Raw genomic sequence first — 22,636 nt, 5'->3', positions numbered from 1 at the left:
ACAATCCATGCAGGATATCTAGTTCTGAAGCTAAGAATGTAAGAGTGAATTATAGACACCCAGGTGTGAGCTGAACTGGAGAAACCTGGCCATGCCTTTCTCATTACATTGGTTTTGTCTTAATGGATTCCAAAGAGAAAACAACATTAAAAGAGCAAAATATTTTCTGTTCTGAACTAAGATAACATTCTTTAATTTGTGGATGTACATCAAATATTAACACCATGTCATTTTTATTTTGTATCCAAACCTACACAGTGGGAGAAGAATGCAGTGTGTATTCCCGCCCATAACAGCCAAACCATGGAATGCCACAGTTAGGCTCCTCAGCACATCCTGACATACAGGCTTAGACAAGTTTATGGCACAGACTGTGCTGTAGATGCCTCAATATGTCTTCATAGATTTAAGTAATTCTTCTGCTTTGCATTTCACTAGCATCTCCAGTCAGCCTCCTGCTGCTTCTGCAAAGGTTATACCTCCAGATTTAATTGGTTATTATATTTTCTATTTTTGTAGCTGCTAAAACTTTGCAAGCAGCTGCTGGAGAGTGAATTTAAAAGGTAGGTGGACACTGTTTTTTATGTGTGAGAAAATAAATGGAGAAAAAGGCCACCTATCTGAATCACTGTAGTATTCTCTAAAAGCCTGAGATTCGAAGTATTTAGGTAGAGGTGCTTCTCATGGTCAGATACAGAATTTCCTTATGGAAGTTAGCTTGTGCATTCACGAGGTGGAACAAATTCAAAAAGCTGCTGTCTTCTTCATCACGATCTCCTAAGCACCAGAAGGGAAACATTAAAAATAGCTAATGAAAATAAAGGGCTCATTTGTAGGGAGAAGATCTCAGAAACTACTTAGTATCTTAGCAGAGGCCAAGTATGACCCAGGTACCTCTTGACGCCAACTGGCAGAGGGCAGGGGATAGAGTTTAACAGGGATCCCCTATGTCAGATGCACACAATAATTCACCAAAGCACAGCATGCAAGGTCACTACCAAAAGCTAGTAGCCCATTGGTCATCATAATTGTTGTGAAATGTATACACTGACAATATTTGAGAAGTTATGTCTCTATACTGAAAATTATGTTCTTAAAGCCTTGGAGTTAAAGGCAGGTCACCAGGAGGTGACATGCCTCAGTCAGGTTGTTTTCAGGAAGGTGGTAGCAGATGCTTATTTCTGTCTGGTCATTGTATATTGTGTCTCTCTCAATGTAAGTCATTTGCACACTGAGCCATTGGCTAATCAAGATTGCAAAATTGATAAGAGATCAGAAAATCTGCAAGAAAGGAGTATACAGGAAAAAACAACTAGCAGGGGGCATCCCATTTATGAATGAAGACAAAGGAAGGGACTTGTATATCTGGGGAATCAAAACAAAACACTTGTATCCTTTACCTCGGGGGCAATGTGTCTTGTTTTATGAAAAAGGGATCACAGCCTGCCTGGCTAGAAAGCGTTGATGAGCAATACTTTATCAGCCATGAGAGTATTTTGTTAAACAAGTCTACGTTCTAGGATTCATGTTTTCATTATATATGTAACCATTTGTGTCCAATACTTTTACTTGCTATCATTTGAGACTCTTTTCTTTGTTAAATAAACTTCTGCTTGTTTTCACTATGAACATATACAAGCGCTGTGTGTCAAATGGAGCAGTGATCTGAGGTGAAACTGATAAGTTGGAGTGTTCTGCTTCTTTGGGAGCAGTGAATGTATGAATCCTGAGTGTCCAGTGAAACAGGGGCTTGACACTCCAGGAAGATGATCAGAGCACTCAGGGGCTGGGGCATGCCTATTGCTAACCTGCGGAGGGGCAGCAGAGCCTGCTTAGGCTGAGATGCGAGTACTTAGTTGTGCTACTCTGATTTTGAATGGAAGGACAGACCAAAAGGACTCCAGGTACCAAAATACAATGCTCCAGCTTGTTCCAGGTAGTTTTCTATTGGGATTAAGAAGGAACACTGCACACGGGGACTACTAGAGTCTGAGTCCTTGTTGTCCTGTGCTTTGTGTCATCCTTCCAGTGATTCTCAACCAGGGGTCTGGGGCCCCCTGGGGGGCCATGAGCATGTTTCAGAGGGTCTGCCAAACAGGACCAGTATTAGACTCGCTGGGGCAGAAAGCCTAAGCCCTGCCGCACAGGGCTGAAGTCTGGGGCTCTGAGCCCCGCCACCCAGAGCTGAAGCAGAAGCCTGAGCAACTTAGCTTTGTGGAGTGCCCTGTGGTGTAGGCCCCAGGCAATTGCCCTGGTTGCTACCCCTTAATGCCAGCCCTGGCTTTTATATGCAGAAAACAGTTGTTGTGGCACAGGTAGGCAGTGGAGTTTTTATAGCATGTTGTGGGGGCTCCGGGGGAAAAAAAAAAAAAAAGGTTGAGAATGCTTGCTTTACACCCATGTGGAGTGAGTGCAGAGCTGGGTGTAAAACGCTACTATGTCAGAACAGTGCAAAATGAATGTAAAATACTACCATCCCTGGACGAGGGGCAGGGCAACTGAGAATCAGGACCATAGTGTCTTCAAACCTGTATCTTGCAGAAGGAAAGGGTATCTGCAATTAGTCAGAATTTATGCAAATTAGGTGCTTCTTATAATCTGACAAGATAAAAGTGTGTCCATCCTTTGGGCAAAGTTTGGGCACCTCTGATTTAAATGGGTCAAATAAGTGATATAAAACTTTTGTCATGTGTTTAAAAAAAAAAATGAAGTCAGTTTCATCATCTAAACCACTAGGAGTCTCTTAGTGTAAGCATACAGATTTCACTCCTACCCTCTGGATGTAGTTACATATTTTGAGTACCTATGGTTGAATATATTATCACTGAACAACACTTGCATATTTATTTCTTCCTACAAAAAGTCTCTCTCCTAATGCTGTACCACTAAGCAGTCTAGCATAATCTTAACACACACACACACACACACTCTTTACAAAACCAGCTGAAAATAACCCAATCCACATGACAAAACAATCAGCCAACAGGGCATTAGAATTATAAAAAGACTAGCCCATCTTTTGCAATGAATCCCATTCCAGGGTAGCTCTGGCTGGCTAAGAAGGGGGCCTGGCTGAAGTTGTGATGATACAGGAGCTCCCATCCCCTTCTCTGGTGGAGTCTTGGCTAGTGAGCATGTCCCATTGAAAGGGCTCACCTGTTGCAGACAGGCATAGATACTCACCAGACATTACTGACTGTAGCATGTCCATGATCATGTGAGCAAATGCATTCTCCACACTCTGCAGGAAGTTATTCCTTTCGCCTGGAGTGCTGAAAACCTTGCAGACTTTCTGCATCATTTTTACTGCCCAATCCATGCAGTACAAGTCCTTCTCACAGACCTAGAACATACAAGAAATATTATAATACGTGCCCAGGATGGTGGTGAGGTAAAAAACAAAACAAGTTGAAGTATTAAAATTCATAGTAGACAATTAAGGCACTATCCCATAATACAGTCAACTTCAGTCCTACTCTGGAATCTATTCCAGGGCCTAGGGGAGAGGGTGCTGTTGCAGAACTGTTCTATCAGTGCTATGAAGGTGGGAGAACTCCATTCCCACCTTATGCTGGAAGAATTTTTCCCTAGGGACAGAGCTGCTACCTTCAAGCAGTGTATAGGGGCCCTTAGGGCAAAAGAGAACCAGGCCCATTGATTTCAATGTAGTTACTCTCGCTTTACACTAGTGCAGGGGTTCTCAAACTTCATTGCACAATGACCCCCTTCTGCCAGCAAAAATTATGACAGGACCCCAGGACGGGGAACCAAAGCCTGAGCCCGCCCAAGCCCCACTACCCCGGGTGGGTGGGGGCAAAGCCAAAGCTCAAGGCTTCAGCCCCAGGCAGGGGGACCTGTAATCTGAGCCCTGCCACCCAGGGCTGAAGTCTTCGGACTTGGGCTTTGACCCCAGCAAATCTAAGCCAGCCCTGGCGATCCCATTAAAAGAGGGTCCCGATCCACTTTGCGGTCCTGACCCACAGTTTGAGAACCGCTGCACTAGTGTAAGTGGAAGGAGACTCAGGCCCCAGACCTGGGAAAGCAGAGTTGCAGATTTAGTGGCAAAATGCCAGGAAACATTCTATTCAGTGCTACTCACCAAAGCCAGAAAGACCACTAGCCTGGCCAGCTCAACAGCCCGCCCATTCACAGCTTTACTAGCCATGAAGGTGAAGCAGATGTTGTTCCCACTCAGGATGAGGAGGCGAGCATTATTCTCCATGAGCCACTCCCGGGGAACCACTTTTATAATAAAACACAAAGGATTTTCATTACCTAGGATTCAACAGACTGGATATAATTTAGTTAAATATAAAGTTATAAAATGTAGGTTACAATTAAACTAAAAGAAAATTATCTGAACAAAATTCTGGAAGTATTTGAATTTATGAATCACTGCATTTGACAGCCATCCAACATGTTTGAGAAGAAAGCCCATTCAAATACACCTGCAGCACAGTTGGGAGCTATGGAGTTACTATGGTGCCAATAGGGATTGTTTGTATTAAGGCTGATTATAATAAAATGTATAATACAATCTCTCCAAACTCAAACCAAACTTAAAATAAAACCACCAAATTATGAAATCATGGATTCTTTGGAATGGATTCCTTTCCAGAGACCAGCGTCTTTCCCAGTAAAGGCCACCATACTTTGTATTTAAAGAGGTTTAAAAAAAAACACATTAAAAAAACCCAAATTTGTCCTCACCTGTATTAAAAATGAAATTACAGCGGATACCAGTTATTAGCAACTTATTGGTTCCCAGCATAAAGCTTCCATTATCCAAAAGTTCCTAATAATAAGCAGATGGCCCTTGCCTGAGATAATAGCAGGGGCAGCCCCGTGACCGAGAACCTGCTGCCCACTCAGGAGGTAATGGGCTGTGGTGCCAGCATCCTTGCTCAATGGGAAGCCCCAATTAGAGTCCCTGCAGCCAAGACTTTCCATGGGGAGAGAGGGCACTTGGGGTCTGTGGGGTTGCACAGTACCTCTCTCTGCACTTCCAGGTTGTGTCCTGTCGTGGCACTGGTGGCCCAGGCTCAGCACATCCCAGTGCTTTCCTTCCCTGGCTACAGCCCTGCAAGCCTGCCTGCAGCTGGGGCTTTCCACAGGGAGCATTGGGGGCCCATGGGACTATATGGTACCTCTCCCTGAGTTCTCCAAACTGTGGACTCAGAGCCAGAAAATTCATTACAAGTGGAACATCTCTTCCAAAAGGTTGCCAATAAATGGCACACCAAGCAGTTAATATCCAAATACCATTAACATCAAAGTCAATAGGATGGGATCAGTTCTGGGGATAACCAAAAGTTATCTTTATCAGGATTATTAATAACCACCGTGCATTAGATTTGAAAAAAATCTAGTGTACTTTTGCTATTTATCTTTTTTGTTTATTTTTGTATTTGACAGCTTGGATAATGGAAATACATTAGACAGTTTCCCTCATTTCTAATTAATGTCTCTTTTTGGTTCTCAACCCCAAGAATAAGAATGTCCAGGGTACCAATGCTATAGGAAAAATGGTTCAAGTCAAACAAAAATGAATTTTTCTTGACATTTAACAAAAAAAAAAAAAATGGAAACCTATCAATTAATATAAAGTTTAGTAAAACTTTGTTTTGAACAAAACCTAAATTTTGGACCTAAACTGTGTGACAGTGTCCCTTGAACATGATGATCGAACACTTATTTTTGAAGTTTTTCATATGTTATTACTGAAAATGTTTCACTTTTGGGAAAAGAGGCTTTGGTTTATAAGCAGAATTGGTCTCTTCCATCTCTGACTACTGCATAACCTCCAGTTTTATTGACCTTCCAGTATGGTACAGCTACTGCAAGGGATTAGGGGGTACTCAGATTCCCAATGGGCTTCAGTTTTTTACTATCTGACACATATCTCTTTAGTCTGAGAGGACATGATTATATAATCCTATGAGTCTATGATAAAGGCAAAAATATACCTGACAATTCATCCACAAGACTGATAACATCATCTGCTGTCCACTCTTTAGCTTCTGTGTCATACAGTAGTTTAATAGCATCAGCTAGACCCTTTAAACTGGTCTCATCTGTTGGTCCTTCTATCATTTTCTGCCAAACCACATGTCCTAGGTAACATTAATCACAATCACTACTAAGTGACAATGTAGTTTGCTAAACAAAGAAGACCTATACTGGGACCTCAAAGCCTGGCTTTGAAAAAAGAAAAGGTGATTCAGGCAAAAGCATAAATCCCTATTTGTACAAGTGCTTTTTATTTCATCTCGCTTGTGGCAGAAGGGACAGTGGAGATTGCAACATGAATCAGAATCACTGGATGCTTTAACGAAACACAGAATTAATATTTAAGTGAGAAAAAGAGAATTGATTTCAGAGGGTGATACACATGCTTGTGGTTCAATGTTAAGGCTACCTTCACATCCCAAGTGTAGGCAAATAGAGAGGGAAAACACAGTCTGTAATTTCTTCACTTGAACTGTAATATAAACAATTTTAAAAAGCTCCATGTTAAACAGGTAAGGGGGTCAATGGTTCTAAACGTTATACTTCATTATTTATAAAGGGCCTGGTTTTCAGAGGTGGTGCTGCTCTCTTTGATTTCAGTAGAATTAGTGTGTGCTCAGAACTTGTGAAAAATCAGACCTGTAGGTAACATCATAGGAGTGCATGGCCATACACTGGTAAGTAAAGTCAGAGTTTCTGTCTTCAAGAGTTTACAGTAATGTAGCTACAGCTGGAGCAAAACAAAAAAGGATTGGGAAATGGCTAAAATGTTCTGTGTGACATCACTGAGGTTAATTGGCTTGATTCCCCTCTCACACTGGTGTAAATCAGGAATAATCAGCAGCATTGTTAAGCATTCTCAGTAGTGTGTCCAAGCAATTACCTGGAAGCTTAAGTGCTGCCAAAATTAATATGAACTGAGTGTGTCAAATCTTGAAAAAGAGTAAGTTTATTAGGAATGATAAGTCTGAATAGAGGTAAATGTTTCCTTCTAAAGTGAAATGCAATAAACACAGGTGCTTTTCCTCCAGGGGTGAAATCTTCCTGGCCTATGGGCAGGCCCATAACAAAGTGTACCATTGCGTTTCTGCCATACATGGAGCTAGAAAGCAGAGAAGCTACACAGCACCCCACAGTTCTCTGCACACTGCTGAAAAGATCCATGGCAACTCTCTCCATAGGAGTCCAGAAGAGCTGTTGTGGGGTGTGCCCGGGAGTACCAGAAGAGGGAATAATGGGTTCACAACTTGTGTGTATGCTTTGGCCCAAAAGCTCACAATGATGGGTGAAGAGTTTGTTGCTCCTACTACAACTTATGGTCTATAGTAGTGGCCACACAGACATTCCAGGATATACAGCCCTATCTCTTGACTGAGGGGGAATCCATTCCATACAACCCTTACATTGGTCCCCTGAAAGCCCATTTATTTACACAGGCTGTGAGACAGCCTGTTTTCTAAGGGAGAAATTCTGGTCTATCATGTTAAATTTACTCACCATTTAGAGAGGAGACTGGCCCAAAAATGATGTACAACAGCCGGGCTTGATTAACCATTGGCCACGGTTTTAAGATACGAGTCAGCCAAAATGCAGAATCACTTCGATGAATCCAGTGATTTAGCAGGACACTGCGACAGAATAACCTTATCCGTAATTCCAGCTTTCGGGCACTTCCTAGGACAAGAGAATTTGTACATTATAAATCCATCAGGCATTGCACTTTGGTGATTTCAACAGGTTTATAAATATGGGGAGTGAGAGGGAGAAAGGTTTTAAGGCTATACGGGCACATAGGGCTAGATTTTTAAAGGTATTTAGGCTCCTACAGATATAGATAGGTGCCTAGTGGGATTTTTAAGATTCTAGATGCATAACTCCCATTGAGTTAGTGTCAAATTGTAGTAATTGAGATCACAAGGTCCTGAAATTCTGAGCTATAACTATCTCATGACTGCTTTAGTCTAACAGACACACTGCACTGCTTCAAACCACTAATTCTACCTGCCTGCCCAATGTTTTCTCTGCCACATCTCATGCTCTGTTTCAGGGGCACTGTGTTATTTTTTACTTTGCTGTGCTTCTTTCTGCCTGTGACTCTATTATATGGTGCCAAAAGGAGTAAATAGAAGCAGTTGATTGCATGCTTGCCTTCTACAACCACTTATGCAGGAGGCCACATGTGAACATTTCCAGTGAAATACGGAGTACTGTGCCAGAGAATTTCTGGAGAATTTGGTTTTAGAGCGATGCTTCAGGATATGCATAAAATATTGGTCCTGATTTTCTACTGCACCACATCAGTTTTAAGCTGGTGTAACTCCATTGATTGCACTGGTGTTGGTGTAATGCAGTGGAGAATTAGGTCCACTGCATGTAAATTTTACATACATTTCATATGGAAATGATAAGATCCAACAAAATCAATTGCGTCTCAAAGAGATAAACTTCACCACACAGAACATGCCAAAGATAAAAGTCAATTGCTTGTTTTCATCAGAAAACAACTAAATTTAGTTAATAGTGCTGATTTCCTTCAGCTATATGCAAGCATGTTACCAGCATCAGAGCACTCATTTTCTGTCACTTCTGCAGCGAAAGCATCATCAATATGGATCAAGAAAGGATCAGGTACTGCAGGGATCATGTGGCACAAACTATCCTTGAGTCTGGGGTGCATCTCCTCTGTAATAATCTGAATCCATTTCCGGAACTCACAGCAAAAGGATGATATAGTTGCCATGACAGACTCTTATTATCATCATTTGTATTTTCCAGGACATTTTTGTTTCAGGTATTCACCTGGTTTGCTGCTGACAACTGTCTGTACTTTGCGGGGTAGATTGCTCAGCTCACAGAGGAAGTTAAAAACACGATGGCATTCTAGCTCATCCCAGCCTGCAGTCAGGGTCTGACGACACCAAATGAAGGACAGATAAATAGAATTAAATCACAATGCTTGTTATTATAGTCATATATGTATGATCAATTTTTCTGTATTTATGGAGAGGACACATTTGCATAGTGGAGACTGGTGCATCTGAACTACTGTGTATTATTTTCATCTTCATCCTTGTCTTTCAACATGGACTTCTTGCAAAGTGAAAAATATTATTAAAAAAAAAAAAACCCAAGGGCCTTATCTATACAACACTGAAATCAGAAAATAATCATGTAAGCAAAAAGTTTGTGTGATAGGAATTTGCTAAATCTAAAAGGAAAAGCAAAGATGTACATAGGAGCGCCTTTGTTTTGTAAGGCCCTCAGACACAGCTTTATGACACTCCGGGCAGTAACACAGTGGTTCAAAAAAACAAAACAAGACAGATGACAGTAGTTTAGAAACACTGGGCTAGACACTAATCTCACAGATCAATGGAATTTCTCTAGATTTCTACAGATGTAGCGGATATCAGTAGTCATTATATCATAGACATTCTCAGAGCAGCAAATCATGACAATTCCACCAAAAATAGGAGGAGGAAGGTTCTGCCCTTGCTGCTGCTGCCCCTTTATGAAACTCCAGTGACATAAAGAAGGTGAAATGGCCCCTGAGGAATTCCCTCATTGCAGGGTCACCGTAAGTCGGACATAAGCAGCCCTACACACCACACACAAACCCATAGAGCCCCTGTCCCCAATGGTGTCAGAAAATGAGCAGAAAGGGTGGTGCCTAGAGTGCAAAGCTTTCATAACAGGCCTTTGGGGCTGTGGGAAAGCCACCATCAGCTTCAACTGCCCTGCGGGCTGCTCTAACTTATACCAAAGGGGTTTCTGGGTCTTTGTGTAGCTCACAATTCTGAACTGCATTTGGGGCTTCACCTTCTGGCCAAAGAGATAATTTGTGAACCTTGGATGTGAATAAGCAGGAAACAGTTGCTAAGAGCATAAATATCCTGGTGCAAATAATTATCTAGAATAGTTAGCCATGGCAGGGGATAAAACAGACAACCACACATTTCTGAACAGTATCTTTGTTATTAATAAGCTACTTTAATATGGTATATTTCCAGAAGTGTCTGAACACCTAAGTTCTTCTAAAACACAATTTAGCTTCATTTAAAATGTTCAGAAAATGCTTGTGCTTCAACAAAGATTACAAGCTTTTTTCAGGTGATTAGACAAAGCAGCTCTCAACTAAAGCAAACCATAATGGTGATCCTATCCATCTGACAATGAAATAATTCCTATCCTCAGTCCTTTACAGCATGTTTGCAATCTTGGTAGTCATTATAGTAAATACAGTGTTGATTGCTGAACTAACAGATTTGTCATTGTTTTCTTTGCATCCCAAATAGCTAGAACAATTCCTCCATTTAATTACAGACCTTGGGCCAGTTGCCTTTAAATCAGAGAATCCCTGTTTAGGGTGTTGTGAATTTGACGTTTGAAGTAATGTAGTGAAATGGCCCCCTATGTATTCTTCTTTGGTAATAAACTGCTAATTTAAATTAAAATCCAGACTGGCTAATAATAAGATCCAGACTGATAAATTTTTTAGAGTTAACTATTTTAAGAGCCAGAAAGAACTGTGGTACTGAATAAATGCATTGTTTGGGACCTGAAAGCCATGTTAAACTTTGAAATATCTTGCAAAGCAGTTTCACCTCACTGCTTCTCAACATATAACTAAGTTGGATGATAATGATGTTTATTTGCACTCTTTTAAAAAGACTGAGTATTTCAGCATTGAACGATTTTTAAAAAGGCAAACTTTGGTTTCTTTTATATTAATGATACACCTGCCTTCTTCTTCTCTGAAAAATACACTATACCTGTAAAAACACTCCATAGCATTGTAATCCCAAGCAATGCAACGGGCTTGGGCAACCACTGAGTTTAAAACAGGAAACCTGCAAAGACAAAACATTGTTGCCTCATTTCATCAATGTAGCTTAATTGGCAATAAACTCACTTCTGTACTTGAAGCTTTCCCACACAGCTAATTTACCACAACACTGACCCAAGGGGCTTTCTCTACACTACATTCACTCAACCCTTGCATCTCTGCTGAGACACCCAACAAGGTTGCCAATTAGGGATGTTTTTTATGATGTGGCCATTGGTCCTCTGGGAACTTTCACTCAGACCACCTTAGAATCTTCAGACAGATGTGATATTTTATTAATAATGTCTGTTGCTATGTATAATCATTTCCCCCTCCAGAAACTAATACAGTTTGGTAACATAATGTTTTGAATTAATTATGGTTAAAATTTACCATGTGCAGAGAGCCTGCCCAAGACATTATGCACCACTTTGCCCTCTAAGAAGAATTTAAGTGGAATATAGACCTTCTGTAGGATCTCTTCACAGGGCTGAATTTCAACCTATGCTCATTCTGTTACAAAGTGGCAAATATTATTTGCACTGGGTGACCTGTTTTAAAAATTAAACATAAAAATCATACTTATATAGAAGATTATACTCACTAAGAGTGGGGTTTTAAAAACATGTGAAGGAATTAGGCACCTAACTCACTGACTTTCACTAGGAGTTGGGCAACTAACTCCTTTAGATATTTTTGAAAATCCTACACCTAGGCCATATTTTTCAAACAGTGGGTGCCTAAAGTTAGACATAGCTCTGAACACCCACAGCTCACACTGACTTCAGTCTAAAGCTTTAGGGGATCAGCATCTCTGAAAAATCAGATCACTTATTTAAATGCCTAAATATGGATTTAGGGACCTAATTTCAGGTACCAAAGATTTGAAATATCCAAGGAAGATTTTTAACCAACAAGAGACTGATTCCAAGTTAGTAAATTCATGATATTACACTGATGAGCATGACAGATAGGTCAATAAATAAATGAATTAATTTAAATCATTACATTAACAGCATTTTTTAAATTGAAACATTAATATAGTTGCAAGTGATAGTTCAAAACAAGATTCTAGAAGTTTTCAGTTCAGAGCAATGAGTGTGAGCTTACTTCTGAGAGTATCTTGTGTATGTACTTTAGCCTGTCTTTTGTGGGCAGCAGCAGTGTACATCTTTTAAGCAACAAACCTGTGAATAGAAACACATACATAATCGTTCAAATGATGAAAATAATTGGACTAGTTGAAGAATACACTGCACAAGCAGTACAATACCATACTATTTCTGCAAGAAAAGAAAGTGGTACATCAAACCTTGAGGGGGCCATTTAGGGATCTGGGGCAAAAATCTGTGTGGGGTTGGACTAGATGACCTCCTGAGGTCCCTTCCAACCCTGATATTCTATGATACCTTCATTACAATTTGCTGCAGGGGTGCTGGAACAATTTTTATAGTGGGGGGAGGGGAGCCAAACTATAAGCCCTGTATATAATAGAAACCACTTCAAGCCAGGGGGTGCTGCAGCACCCCCCCCCCCCCCCCCGCACCCTTAGTTCCAGCACCTATGGTGAGCTGTGCATTGTAAAAGGGTACGCTAGCCTCTGTAATAGAGATGCCTTTTATGTCAGAAAGCCTGATGGGGAGTGTGCAAGGCTCTCATAACATAATTTGTTTACTACGTTGTTTTAAACTCCATGTGAGTCACAGCCCTGAAAAATTATTATTTTGGTTTTTGAATTACAGCTGTTAAAAATATTTCAGTTAAGAGAGGCACAATAAGTAACATTTGAAGATGCACTAGTTTTCTATTTACATCATCGAAAGCTGAGCTTCCAAAAATCTTTTAAGCCAACCACATTGTCAAACAGAAAAGTTATTCTGAACTGTGTTAATATAAAACATAGTTAGGCGGTAGAATTTTTTTTTCTTCTACATGAGATTCAAAGCTAGAAGAACTTAGGACACAAAGGGCTTGAATATATTATAGTGCAGAACAGCTGTTTGTTAAGCAACAATTTTTCTGAGCCAATGGAAAGCAAATGGGTTAAAAATCTTTCCCCACAAAAACATCTGGTAGAACACCACATATATCTTGTTTGTTAATAATGCAAGAAATCTACAGAAGAGTACTGAAATGTTTTCTAAGTTGCTCATCTCCTGGGGAACATGTTATTTCTGTGATGTCAAAAAGTGTATTGTACACTTCCTATGACTTTGAATGGACTCTTTTCCCAATCTGGAAGTATGTTGTTAACATTCTTAAATGGCAGACATAATTTTCTTTATCAGTCTGGTATCTGATCCAAAACCCCAAAGAATCAACTTTCCATTGATTTCAATAGGTTTCTAATCAGACCCCTAAAGAGTAGATGAATGTCTTTCACAATGTATCTGCAAACATGAGTACAGTCGTCAACCTGGGGATAACTTTTTTATTACCAGTGCAAAGGTTTAGGCCTGCTTTCATATGGTCAAATTTACACCTGTGCAGAGGGGCAGTACAAAAATTATGTGTTACTCAAGTCCAATTTAAGCCTGGAGGGTGAAAAATCCTGGTCCCATTGAAGCCAATGACAGTTTTTGCCATTGACTTTAACATAGCCAGGATTTCACTCTGTGGGTTTAAGTGAGATTAATGCAGTGTATAAGCCTTGTGCTGGCTCTCTACACAGAAGCGAATTTTATCCTTAGAGGCCAGTCTTGCTCCTATTGAAGTACCTGTGAATTTTGGCATTGACTTTAATGGGAGCGGGATTGGGCCCTTACATTTAGTAGATGATAGATATTTGCACTGATTTTCATATTTTAAGTATGTCATGTTTAAATGACTATGCTTATTATAATGATCAGTTCATACAGCAGTAGTTAAATAACAGTTGTCTTTTCTAATACAAAGTTTATTACAATGTACAAAACAGTGCTGACTTTATTTTTTGGCATAATATTTAGTTAATCAGATTTCATTTTAAAACTAAAACAAATAAACACTGAAGTTATCAGTAAGATATTGTAACCAATCCATGTAAATTTGAAGGGAACTCATGTTTGGCCTAATTAACTTTAACATTATTCCTTTAACTTGTGAATCTCTTAATTTAAAGTTAGCTCCTGAATATAAACCTTGACATAATTTTGTTTTACTGTCAGGATCAATTTAATTATGAGACCTTATCAGTTAAGAAGGCTTATATCAATATTTTTCAAATTGTGATTTCATTTGTTTCTCTTTTAGAGAAAGGATTACAGTGAATGGTGGGAGGGAGAGAAATGATACAGTCCAAGTGGCATAAGAGAAGAAAGACTGCATTGCTTTTGATTGAAGGCGAGGGAGATTAAGGGGAATTTGGCTGCCAAGATTCAGTAGTAATTTAGTGCAAAAGTTAAAAAGAATATAATGATTTTTTTATATGAAAATATGCAGTGCTACTCACTGGTCACATTATTTTGACCTATATTTATTTTTTGCTGTGCCAGGATATAGTTGCGCGGGTGAAACTAAGAGTACAGCTTGGGCAGTAACACCACGATTCTCGCACTGTATCTCCACCCTGACCTAAGGGTGAGAGGAAAGTTTACTCATCAGGCCCACTTCAATCTTTGAGCTCTGATATAAGGTTGCCAAGGAGAATGTTAATCAGTGGCAGTTGTCATGGTGCTTTTTGTGACAAGTTTACTTCCGATCTAGGAACTGGAATGAGATTGCCAATTCACTTCACATAGACTGTCAGGCCTTTGATGGTAATGATTCTTGATCACTCCAGAACTAGGTGGGATTTGAGCATTGATATAGAGGTGAAATACTTTCTATTTCATTCTCATTCTCATGAGAGATCCACTCACCTTGCCCTTTTATATTTCACTTGCCCTTTTATATTCTTTAAAAATTAAATAAGGAAGAAGCAAAAGATATGCTATTTTTGTCTATACCTATATAATATATGTATTATTATTATTGCTGATTAAAAGTATATTAAGAGATGTTGAAAGAATTCTTTCATGATGAAATACACGCAGTGCATAAAGTTTAATTGAGACTTAAGTGGGTATGCGCCTTGTTGCTGGTCCTTCGCACAAGGATGAATTTCAGCCTCAATGAGGGTCACAAACACCTATACACTTCAGAAAACATTTTCACCATTTTAATCTGCTATCAATCACTAAATATCACAGTAGAAGCTCTTTAATTGATTTTAGTTCTCTCCTAATTGTTACCATTCTTATTATAAAGGTCACCTAGAGATCTGTAGTGTTCTAATACACAGGATCCTTCTCTCTTGCCAGATATCTCAAGGTTATGAAAATCTTGCAGTAAAAGCCTTCTGTTTCCTGATGAGGTTGAGATGTAATTAATAAGGCGGTTGCTGACGGCTTTCGACACCATGCTTAGCATGCTGATATCCTTCACTGAAAAAGCAAAACCCAGTATACCTGTAAACCTTTATTGCAAAAACACAATTGCTCAGTAGTAAAGAACTTTACTATACATCTCAGTACAAGAGACTTCAGAAAGAAGTAAGAGACAAATGTCATTACTGTAAATTCCTTTGCCAACAAATTATGGTCATTCAGGATTTTGCATATATCTGTTAAACTGTCATCTTTATATACGGTGGGCAGAAGAACTTCAAAGAGCTCCCTGAGTACTATCATTCCTTTTTTTTTTTTTTTTTTGGTGTGTGTGTGATGAGGCTCTTCAGGAACCCAAGCTGAATATGAACAAACCTAATGAAAATCCCTTCAATTTGTAGTAAGGTGAACCATTATTGAGCAAGGCTCATAGGCCTCAAACTTGGCGTTTTACTAAATGGGATTTTTGCATGTGATCATTTTCATTTATGGGCAGTAACATAATTTCTCTCAGTTCCTCACCTGAGAGATATTTCAAGACCATCTGAAAGATCTCTAATGGCAGTGCTTTGAAATTCCCAAGAGTTGACAATGACTCGGAATCTGTGTCCACGGTGTTGCAGAATGGTTTGGAGCGACGGCTACTGCGCCTGTATTTCTGGTTGGGAATCAAGGTGAAGCTGGTACTTACAGTGGATGTCATCCTTCTACTAGTCCCATAAATTTTTCCTGCAGAGAAAAAACAGAAGGCATATAGGGAAGGAAATTAAACCCATGAGGGAGATAAAATGAAATAAGTGATTGAGTGATATGGTAATGGAATATGAAAGTCTTACTGCATGGGTAGGAAGGTACAGTTTTACTTTAAATGTAACAAAATTACATCAATACACTCCAAAATCCATATTTATAGTTTCCTGTTCTATATTTCCTTTCTTTCCAGTATAATCAGTAAAACCACTCTTTTTTTCCCCCATATAGCACAAAAAGAGAAAATGTATACGTGTTGTGTGTGTATGGGAAATTATTTTTCCTTTGTAATTCAGTGTCTGAGGGAAGAAAGTATCCCGATTAGAAGTTATAAGTGGAGAGAGGGGTGGCGATAGCAGTGACCGGTATTGGGACAGTGAGGGCCTCAGGAGGTTTGAAAGATAATTAAGAGAAAAAATAAAAGTGTAGGAGGTATATGAAATGCCACAAAATATATTAAGGAGCTATTATAAATAAGTCAATATCCTTCTAGTACTTTACCCTTCCATGTTACTTTAACCATGTAACAGAACATTAAAAATTAAGGTGGCCATTCAAAGGATTTGTATGTCTCTTGTCTTTCTGAGGCACTCTACTTGTATGTATTCTTGTACACGACAATAAAAATTAAGATTTGGTATTGGGGGGAGGGATAGCTCAGTGGTTTGCGCATTAGCTTGCTAAAACCAGCGTTGTAAATTCAATCCTTGAGGGGGCCATTTAGGGAACTAGGATAAAAATCTGTCTGGGGATTGGTCCTGCTTTGAGCAGGGGGTTGGACTAGAGATGACCTCCTAAGGTCCCTTCCAACCCTGATATTCTATGAATGTAAGTAAGCATCAAGTTATCACTTTCCCTGCAGTATTTAAACTGAGGTATAGCTTAATTCCTGATAATGACAAATATCACAGCACAGAATGTGCAAATATTGTAATGTAACACAGTATTGCCATGCTCAAGATTTACAGAAATCATGAGACAAGCCCCCCATAACACATAAGATTGTCTGTAAAATTATGAGAATATTTAAAAAAAAAAACATTGTGTTCTTATATTTGCCTTCTGGTTTCTGAGCCTTTAAGGGGAACACACTTAATATTTTCAAGCTTTTCTCTGTAACCATGAGGGCTAATAACTTTTTTGTTTTAATTAAAGCTAAGATTCTCATGCAATCTCTTGATTCCAGCAACTGGGGCTTTCAGACAATCACCAAATGTTGCAAGACTTGGAATAAAATTGTAAGTGTTGGCAACAGTGGTAACACCACAAATGGACTCCTTTCTCCCCTCAGTTATACTCATTGTTTGAAGGGTTGAAAATGTACTGATGCACCTTAGTCAGTCGACAGGTTACCTTTACTTAAGCAAAGAACAATTTGAAAACATCAAGCAAACAAGGCACATTTCTCTAACACATATTCACTAAACCATTTTACATAACATAGTGAATTATCACAATCCCAATGCAAGAATTGTATATTGAATGAACTCAAAAAATTATGGACCGTTTAATTAAAGCATTACAAACATGTTTGAATGAATAGTATTTTCTCCTCTGTGCCCAGGACAATGTTTCAATTCATTTTTCAATTGTTCATGAAAGGGAATTACACTTTATAACAGGCATCTTTAAATTAGTTATGAGATAATTCATGCTAGCTGAAGAAATCCATAGTTTAACTTTTCACATGGCTTGTGAGCAAATTTAATGACTTTTAAAATTACAGCGTTTTATTCAATTTTAGACTACTTAAGCAACCAGGGAGAGCAAATGAATTTGATACTTGTAAAAACAACAAAAATATTCATTTAAATAACATCATAGATGTATGTAACAGCACCTTTGAAAAGCATAGAAATCCACATTTAAAGTCAGTGGGAGTTTTTTTTTTTTTTTTTTTACAGACAACTGCAGGTGCGGGGCAATAAAAAGTCTTACTCTGTACATAAAGGCAGTTAAAGGCCTGTTTTAGTAAAAGAAAAATATAACTCGCTTCACCACTAAAACTCTTTCAAGGCTGGCTAAGTCCAATACATTTTGCTGATTCGTACCTTAGAAATAGAGTTACAATCTGAGGGTGTTTTTTGTTTATTTGTTGGAAAGCAGTCAGTGCTATTCTAGCTCTGCTTCACTGAAGTCAATAGGTGTTTAGAGCTCTACTATGTGCTTTTGAAAATCTCATCCAGAGCCTGCAGAAATATTATGTGCAGAAGCAGCCACTTAAACATGATGAGTGGGATTTTCAAAAGCACTGAACACTGCTCCCATTAAAGTCAATGGTAAAACTCCCTTATTTTCATTGGGAGCAGAGTCAGGGCAATTTAAAGAAAAACTGAGCATGTGACAGAAGTTTTACGTTATGGGCCACATTTTAGAGCCATTTCTCAGGGAGATCAGCGAAAACATGACAAGACTGATTTCACTTAGCAATTTTGTGCAGCCCTCAACAAACTCTGTGTGGATCCCTCCTGTCTGGAGAACTGCTAATCAAGACTGGAAGAGGGAAATGTAAATGTTAAGCATATAAAATCAAATTAATTATAATAATTAATGACAGTGATTTTCTTTTATTTATTCTGTATATAATTATTTATTTATAGGGCAGACAGAAGCTATCAACAGTCAACGTTCCTTCTATACTCTTTTCTGTTTATAAACAGTCCATATATTTTCATCCAGTGAATACACCTTTTTCCTAATCATTTAAATTTTTCTGGGGTTTGCATTATCATTTTGCTAAGTATATAATACCAACAGCTATTTACCTCAAACAGCAGCTTCAGGGTTTTGTCTTTTTTCCTCCCTAGGCATTTCACAAATAAATAAATGAACCACCAAGAACATAAATAGGAATTCTCTCTCCAGTTCCCTTCGCACACACTTAAAAACATGAGAGCTTCTGAAGCAGGGGTGATCAAACTTTGTGACACAGAGGACTGAAGTGGCAGCATGCCAGCCACCCATGGGCTGCACTAATTTGCCATTAAAAGGACCTGATTCTCATTTACACCAGATTGGCAGTGCCTTAAAGTGGATGAAATGCAGTATGATTTGCTCCCACTTTAAGGATGCTTCTCACTGTTAGAGTGGTGTAAATGAGAATCAGTTCCAAAGCCATCTAAATTAACATAAACATACATAACATTACAGATTAAAAAATAAATGCCCATGATAATCCTAACATCAGCTCTTATTTGTGTCTTCCTGCTAGAAGGCATTGCTTTTTTGACTTCACCCCAAAGTGTCTGTGCTTTGATCCATGCTGCAGTCCCAGGGAAGGGATGCTAACATCTGCTTGTTATCACACAAGTTGTGTTTGCCCCTTCGGCTGCACTGTGTGAAACCATGGGTCATGTTTGGCCTTTTGGCTGCATTGTGGGTCACCACAAGCCCTTGGTCTGCATTTCATGACTCCGTTGGCTGGTGTGACCGTTGGGCTGCACTTCAGAACCCCTTGGGCCGCATTTGTACCTTGGGCCTCACTTAATAAACACCGTGGGCTGTAATTAACCCTTGGGCCGGATGATGTGACCCTATGGGTCACATTTTGACCCCCATTCTGTGCACTCCCGCTCCAAAACCTGCCACACGTCAATGATAATAGATTTTTTTTTAAGTGTGATACCTCCAAATAAACATATATCCAGTTGATACAGAACAGATCTAAACCCTGTTTCACCCCTAGGGAAATTCCTCTGAGGGTGGGGTGAGATGGGTGAGCTCAGACTCTGCTGTCTGGATTTATAAGGGCACCGACTTTCCCTAAACAAAAATGAAATTGCATTGAATTAGCTGAAATTTCTCAAACTTCATGAAAGAGTATATCTTGTATGCAGGATGTTTTTTAAAATTTACCACATTTGGTTTGAGGGGAAGGCTTTAATAGTTTTCCTCGGGGGAAAAGAACTGTGTGTTTATACAGGGGTGAGGGTGGGGAATAGAACTACATAGAATTACGACAGAAATAAAAAAATATTTTCATTCCAGCAATAATTGATAAGATAATTTGATAAGTGAATTAATTCGTGGAAATGGGGAGGGGCGGAAAAGTAGCAAATGTAGACTTTTGGAGGCAGGAAATTACCACAGAAATCGAACATTTTATTCCAGTGGTAATTACTTCAATGGTTTTTCAGCTGCTTTATTAGTGTTTTTAAATCGCCTCAGGTTTCCCGCCTTTTTTTTTTTTTTTTTTTGCCCTTCAGCCCTAAGCGAAAGGAGGAGGGCGGGGGGAGGCTACAGGCTCGAGACGGGCCCTCCCGCCCGTTCGGACACGCCCCCTTTATGAATAATTAACAATCCCTCCCCCGCCCTTCAATTCGAGCTCTAACCCAGAACCACCGCCCTCCCTGGTTATTTACTGTGGAATCCCTGCCCCTCTTATGAATAATTAATGAGGGGGAAGGCTCCCTCTGTCCCCTCCCTCTTCCCTTTCAGATAGAACCGCTCCCTGAGGGAAGGGCAGTGACCCCAGCAGGAGGGGGAGGCTGGGAGCCCCTCATGCCTGTGGTGACCCCCCCCTCAGCTTGACTAAGCTTCTGCCATATTGGTTACCACACACACGGCTACTCAGCGTTATCCTGAGCTGGCGCCCCAGTCGCCATGGCACCCTAAGGCAGCTCCGTGTGACAGGTGCACGGTGGCCGTGGCAGCAAAGGGTGGCACCGTGTCAAGGGCGCGCGCTCACCATAGCACCACGAGGCAGCAGCGTCTTAAGGACACCCGGTTGCCCTGGGCACCAAAAGACAGCACTGTGTCACGGGTGTGGGGTTGCTGTGGCACCACAGGGGAGTACCATGTTATATCTGCGTGGCTTTCACGGCAACACAAGATATCACTGTGTCACATGAGAGAGTTTGCTGTGGCACCACCGTGCCATACCTGTGGTTCTCACCGTGTCACAGGCACACATTCACCAGGGCACCACGGGGCAGCACCATATTATGGTTGCAGAGTTGCCGTGGTACCACAGGGCATCATCATCTTGCAAGTACTAGGTCACCAGGACACCATAAACTATCAGTGTGTCATAGATGCAAGGTCACCCTGTCCGCAAAATGTCCCCAGGTCAGAGGCACACCATCACCTTTTAATGAATGCAGGGTTATCACATCACAGCATTAGTATTGTACAAAGTTATTGCCCTATGACCCTAGGCCATTATGTACTATGGCAAAGTTTTTGCTCTGTTAGAGAAGAACGCTACGCCATGCAAAGTCAGTCTGTAGTGACATAACGTAACGGTCTGTGAGATAAGGTCACACCATCGTTGTGCAAGATTCTTGCACCATGATGTAAAGGCACAATGTTGTGATACAAGTTCATGAAGTCACAACACAAATTAATTGTGCTGTGATCCACAGACAATACTGTGATGCAAAGATGTCATGACACAAAGTCACTGTGCCACAACACAAAATCTGTGTACTGAAGCAACGTTGTGGTCTTGTTCACCAAAGGCATTGCACAACACCGACCCAGAATATTTCCAATGGAAGTTGTGCCACCATGAGAAGTAAAATAAGTTGCCACACAGTCCTTACACTGTAAAAAAAAGTCACACTGTTGATACGTAACACTGAACAGTCCCAGAAAAACAGGACAAGTGGCCACTCTTAATATGAGTGCTAATTAGGTCAAGATCATTGGGAAAACGAACCTTAAAAACAATGTCCTTTCCAGCAGCAACTTTAGCTTCCAATGTACTCTAACTCACTATTAACTGATTTTTCCAAGCGGGGGGCAACTGAACCCTTTGGTACACCACCTGGTGGTGCTCTCACAAAAGTCCCCAGGAGATGGCAGTAGAGGGCTGCAGTAGATTTAATAGATCTTTCACAAATAGCCTTTGTAAAGTCAGGTGTTTTTTGTTTGTTTGTTTGATTTCGTTTTTCCTCCTAGAAAGTGAAACACAAAACAAATGCTAAAAACAAACCCAAGCATCATGGCCTCTGACAGCTGTCTAGTGCAGAGAATGATCAGACTCTACAGAATGGGAATGCCATGATGATGCGACTGTGCTGTAGGAATTTTGCCGCATAGATAAACTGGATAATGTAAAACAGTGGTTCTCAAACTTTTGTACTGGTGACCCCTTTCACATACCAAGCTTCTGAGTGCGACCCCCGTTATAAATGAAAAACACTTTTTAAAATATCTTTAACACTATTATAAATGCTGGAGGCAAAGCGGGGTTCGGGGTGGAGGCTGACAGCTCATGATCCCCCATATAATAACCTCGTGACCCCCTGAGGGGTCCCGACCCCCAGTTTGAGAACTCCTGGTGTAAAACAATTAGTTGTTCTTATATTTTGCCGCATGCTCTGCCCATATAGTTGAGTCAGGTTTGACAACTTGTACTTTAAAAGCAAATCTTACATTTGAAAGCTAGGATTGTTACAGAGGTCTCTCTGTGGAGTCTTCCAGAGACAATGTGTGAACTTCAAACCCTCTCCCTAAAAGAGGCTATAAAACTGCTGTGTCTTGATGGGGCATGGAGAGTGTTCCTTTGGGATGCAGTGGAGATTGATGCAGGAAGGACCCAAATGAAGGTAAAGAATCGGAAGATTCAGGGATTTCTGCAGCTTGACCTTTCCCACCTGCTGTGTTCAGGGACCTCATTAAGCCTTCTGTTGTCAGCAAGCCAGCTCCCTCCTGGTTAACATGCTAACCACTTGTGCTTATTAAACACCCTATGGCTCTTTTC

The 22,636-nt window shown here is 40.2% G+C and overlaps 1 protein-coding gene across 2 annotated transcripts; it reads right to left on the bottom strand.

The window, feature by feature from the left end:
• Window positions 1–159: 159 nt before the first annotated feature.
• FBXO47 (F-box protein 47) lies at window positions 160–18,958 on the bottom strand. Of its 2 annotated transcripts, XM_005301834.3 has the most exons (11): window positions 18,696–18,958; window positions 15,703–15,909; window positions 15,067–15,237; window positions 11,945–12,021; window positions 10,782–10,859; window positions 8,809–8,917; window positions 7,507–7,683; window positions 5,967–6,113; window positions 4,100–4,242; window positions 3,184–3,343; window positions 160–777 (listed from the first exon to the last, which is right to left on the bottom strand). In XM_005301834.3, the coding sequence occupies exons 2-11, from the start codon at window positions 15,881–15,883 to the stop codon at window positions 665–667; spliced, it is 1,356 nt and encodes a 451-aa protein (XP_005301891.1). In that variant the 5' UTR covers window positions 15,884–15,909; window positions 18,696–18,958; the 3' UTR covers window positions 160–664. The 2 variants fall into 2 exon arrangements, with proteins under 2 accessions (XP_005301891.1, XP_065433670.1); XM_065577598.1 differs by lacking the exon at window positions 5,967–6,113 and having other exon boundaries at window positions 18,696–18,957.
• Between the last annotated feature and the right edge of the window lie 3,678 nt (window positions 18,959–22,636).

This window comes from Chrysemys picta, chromosome 24 (genome assembly GCF_011386835.1).
Source record: "Chrysemys picta bellii isolate R12L10 chromosome 24, ASM1138683v2, whole genome shotgun sequence".
In the NCBI taxonomy this organism is placed as follows: Eukaryota; Metazoa; Chordata; order Testudines; family Emydidae; genus Chrysemys; species Chrysemys picta.
This window is presented reverse-complemented; position numbering and strand designations above follow the sequence as displayed.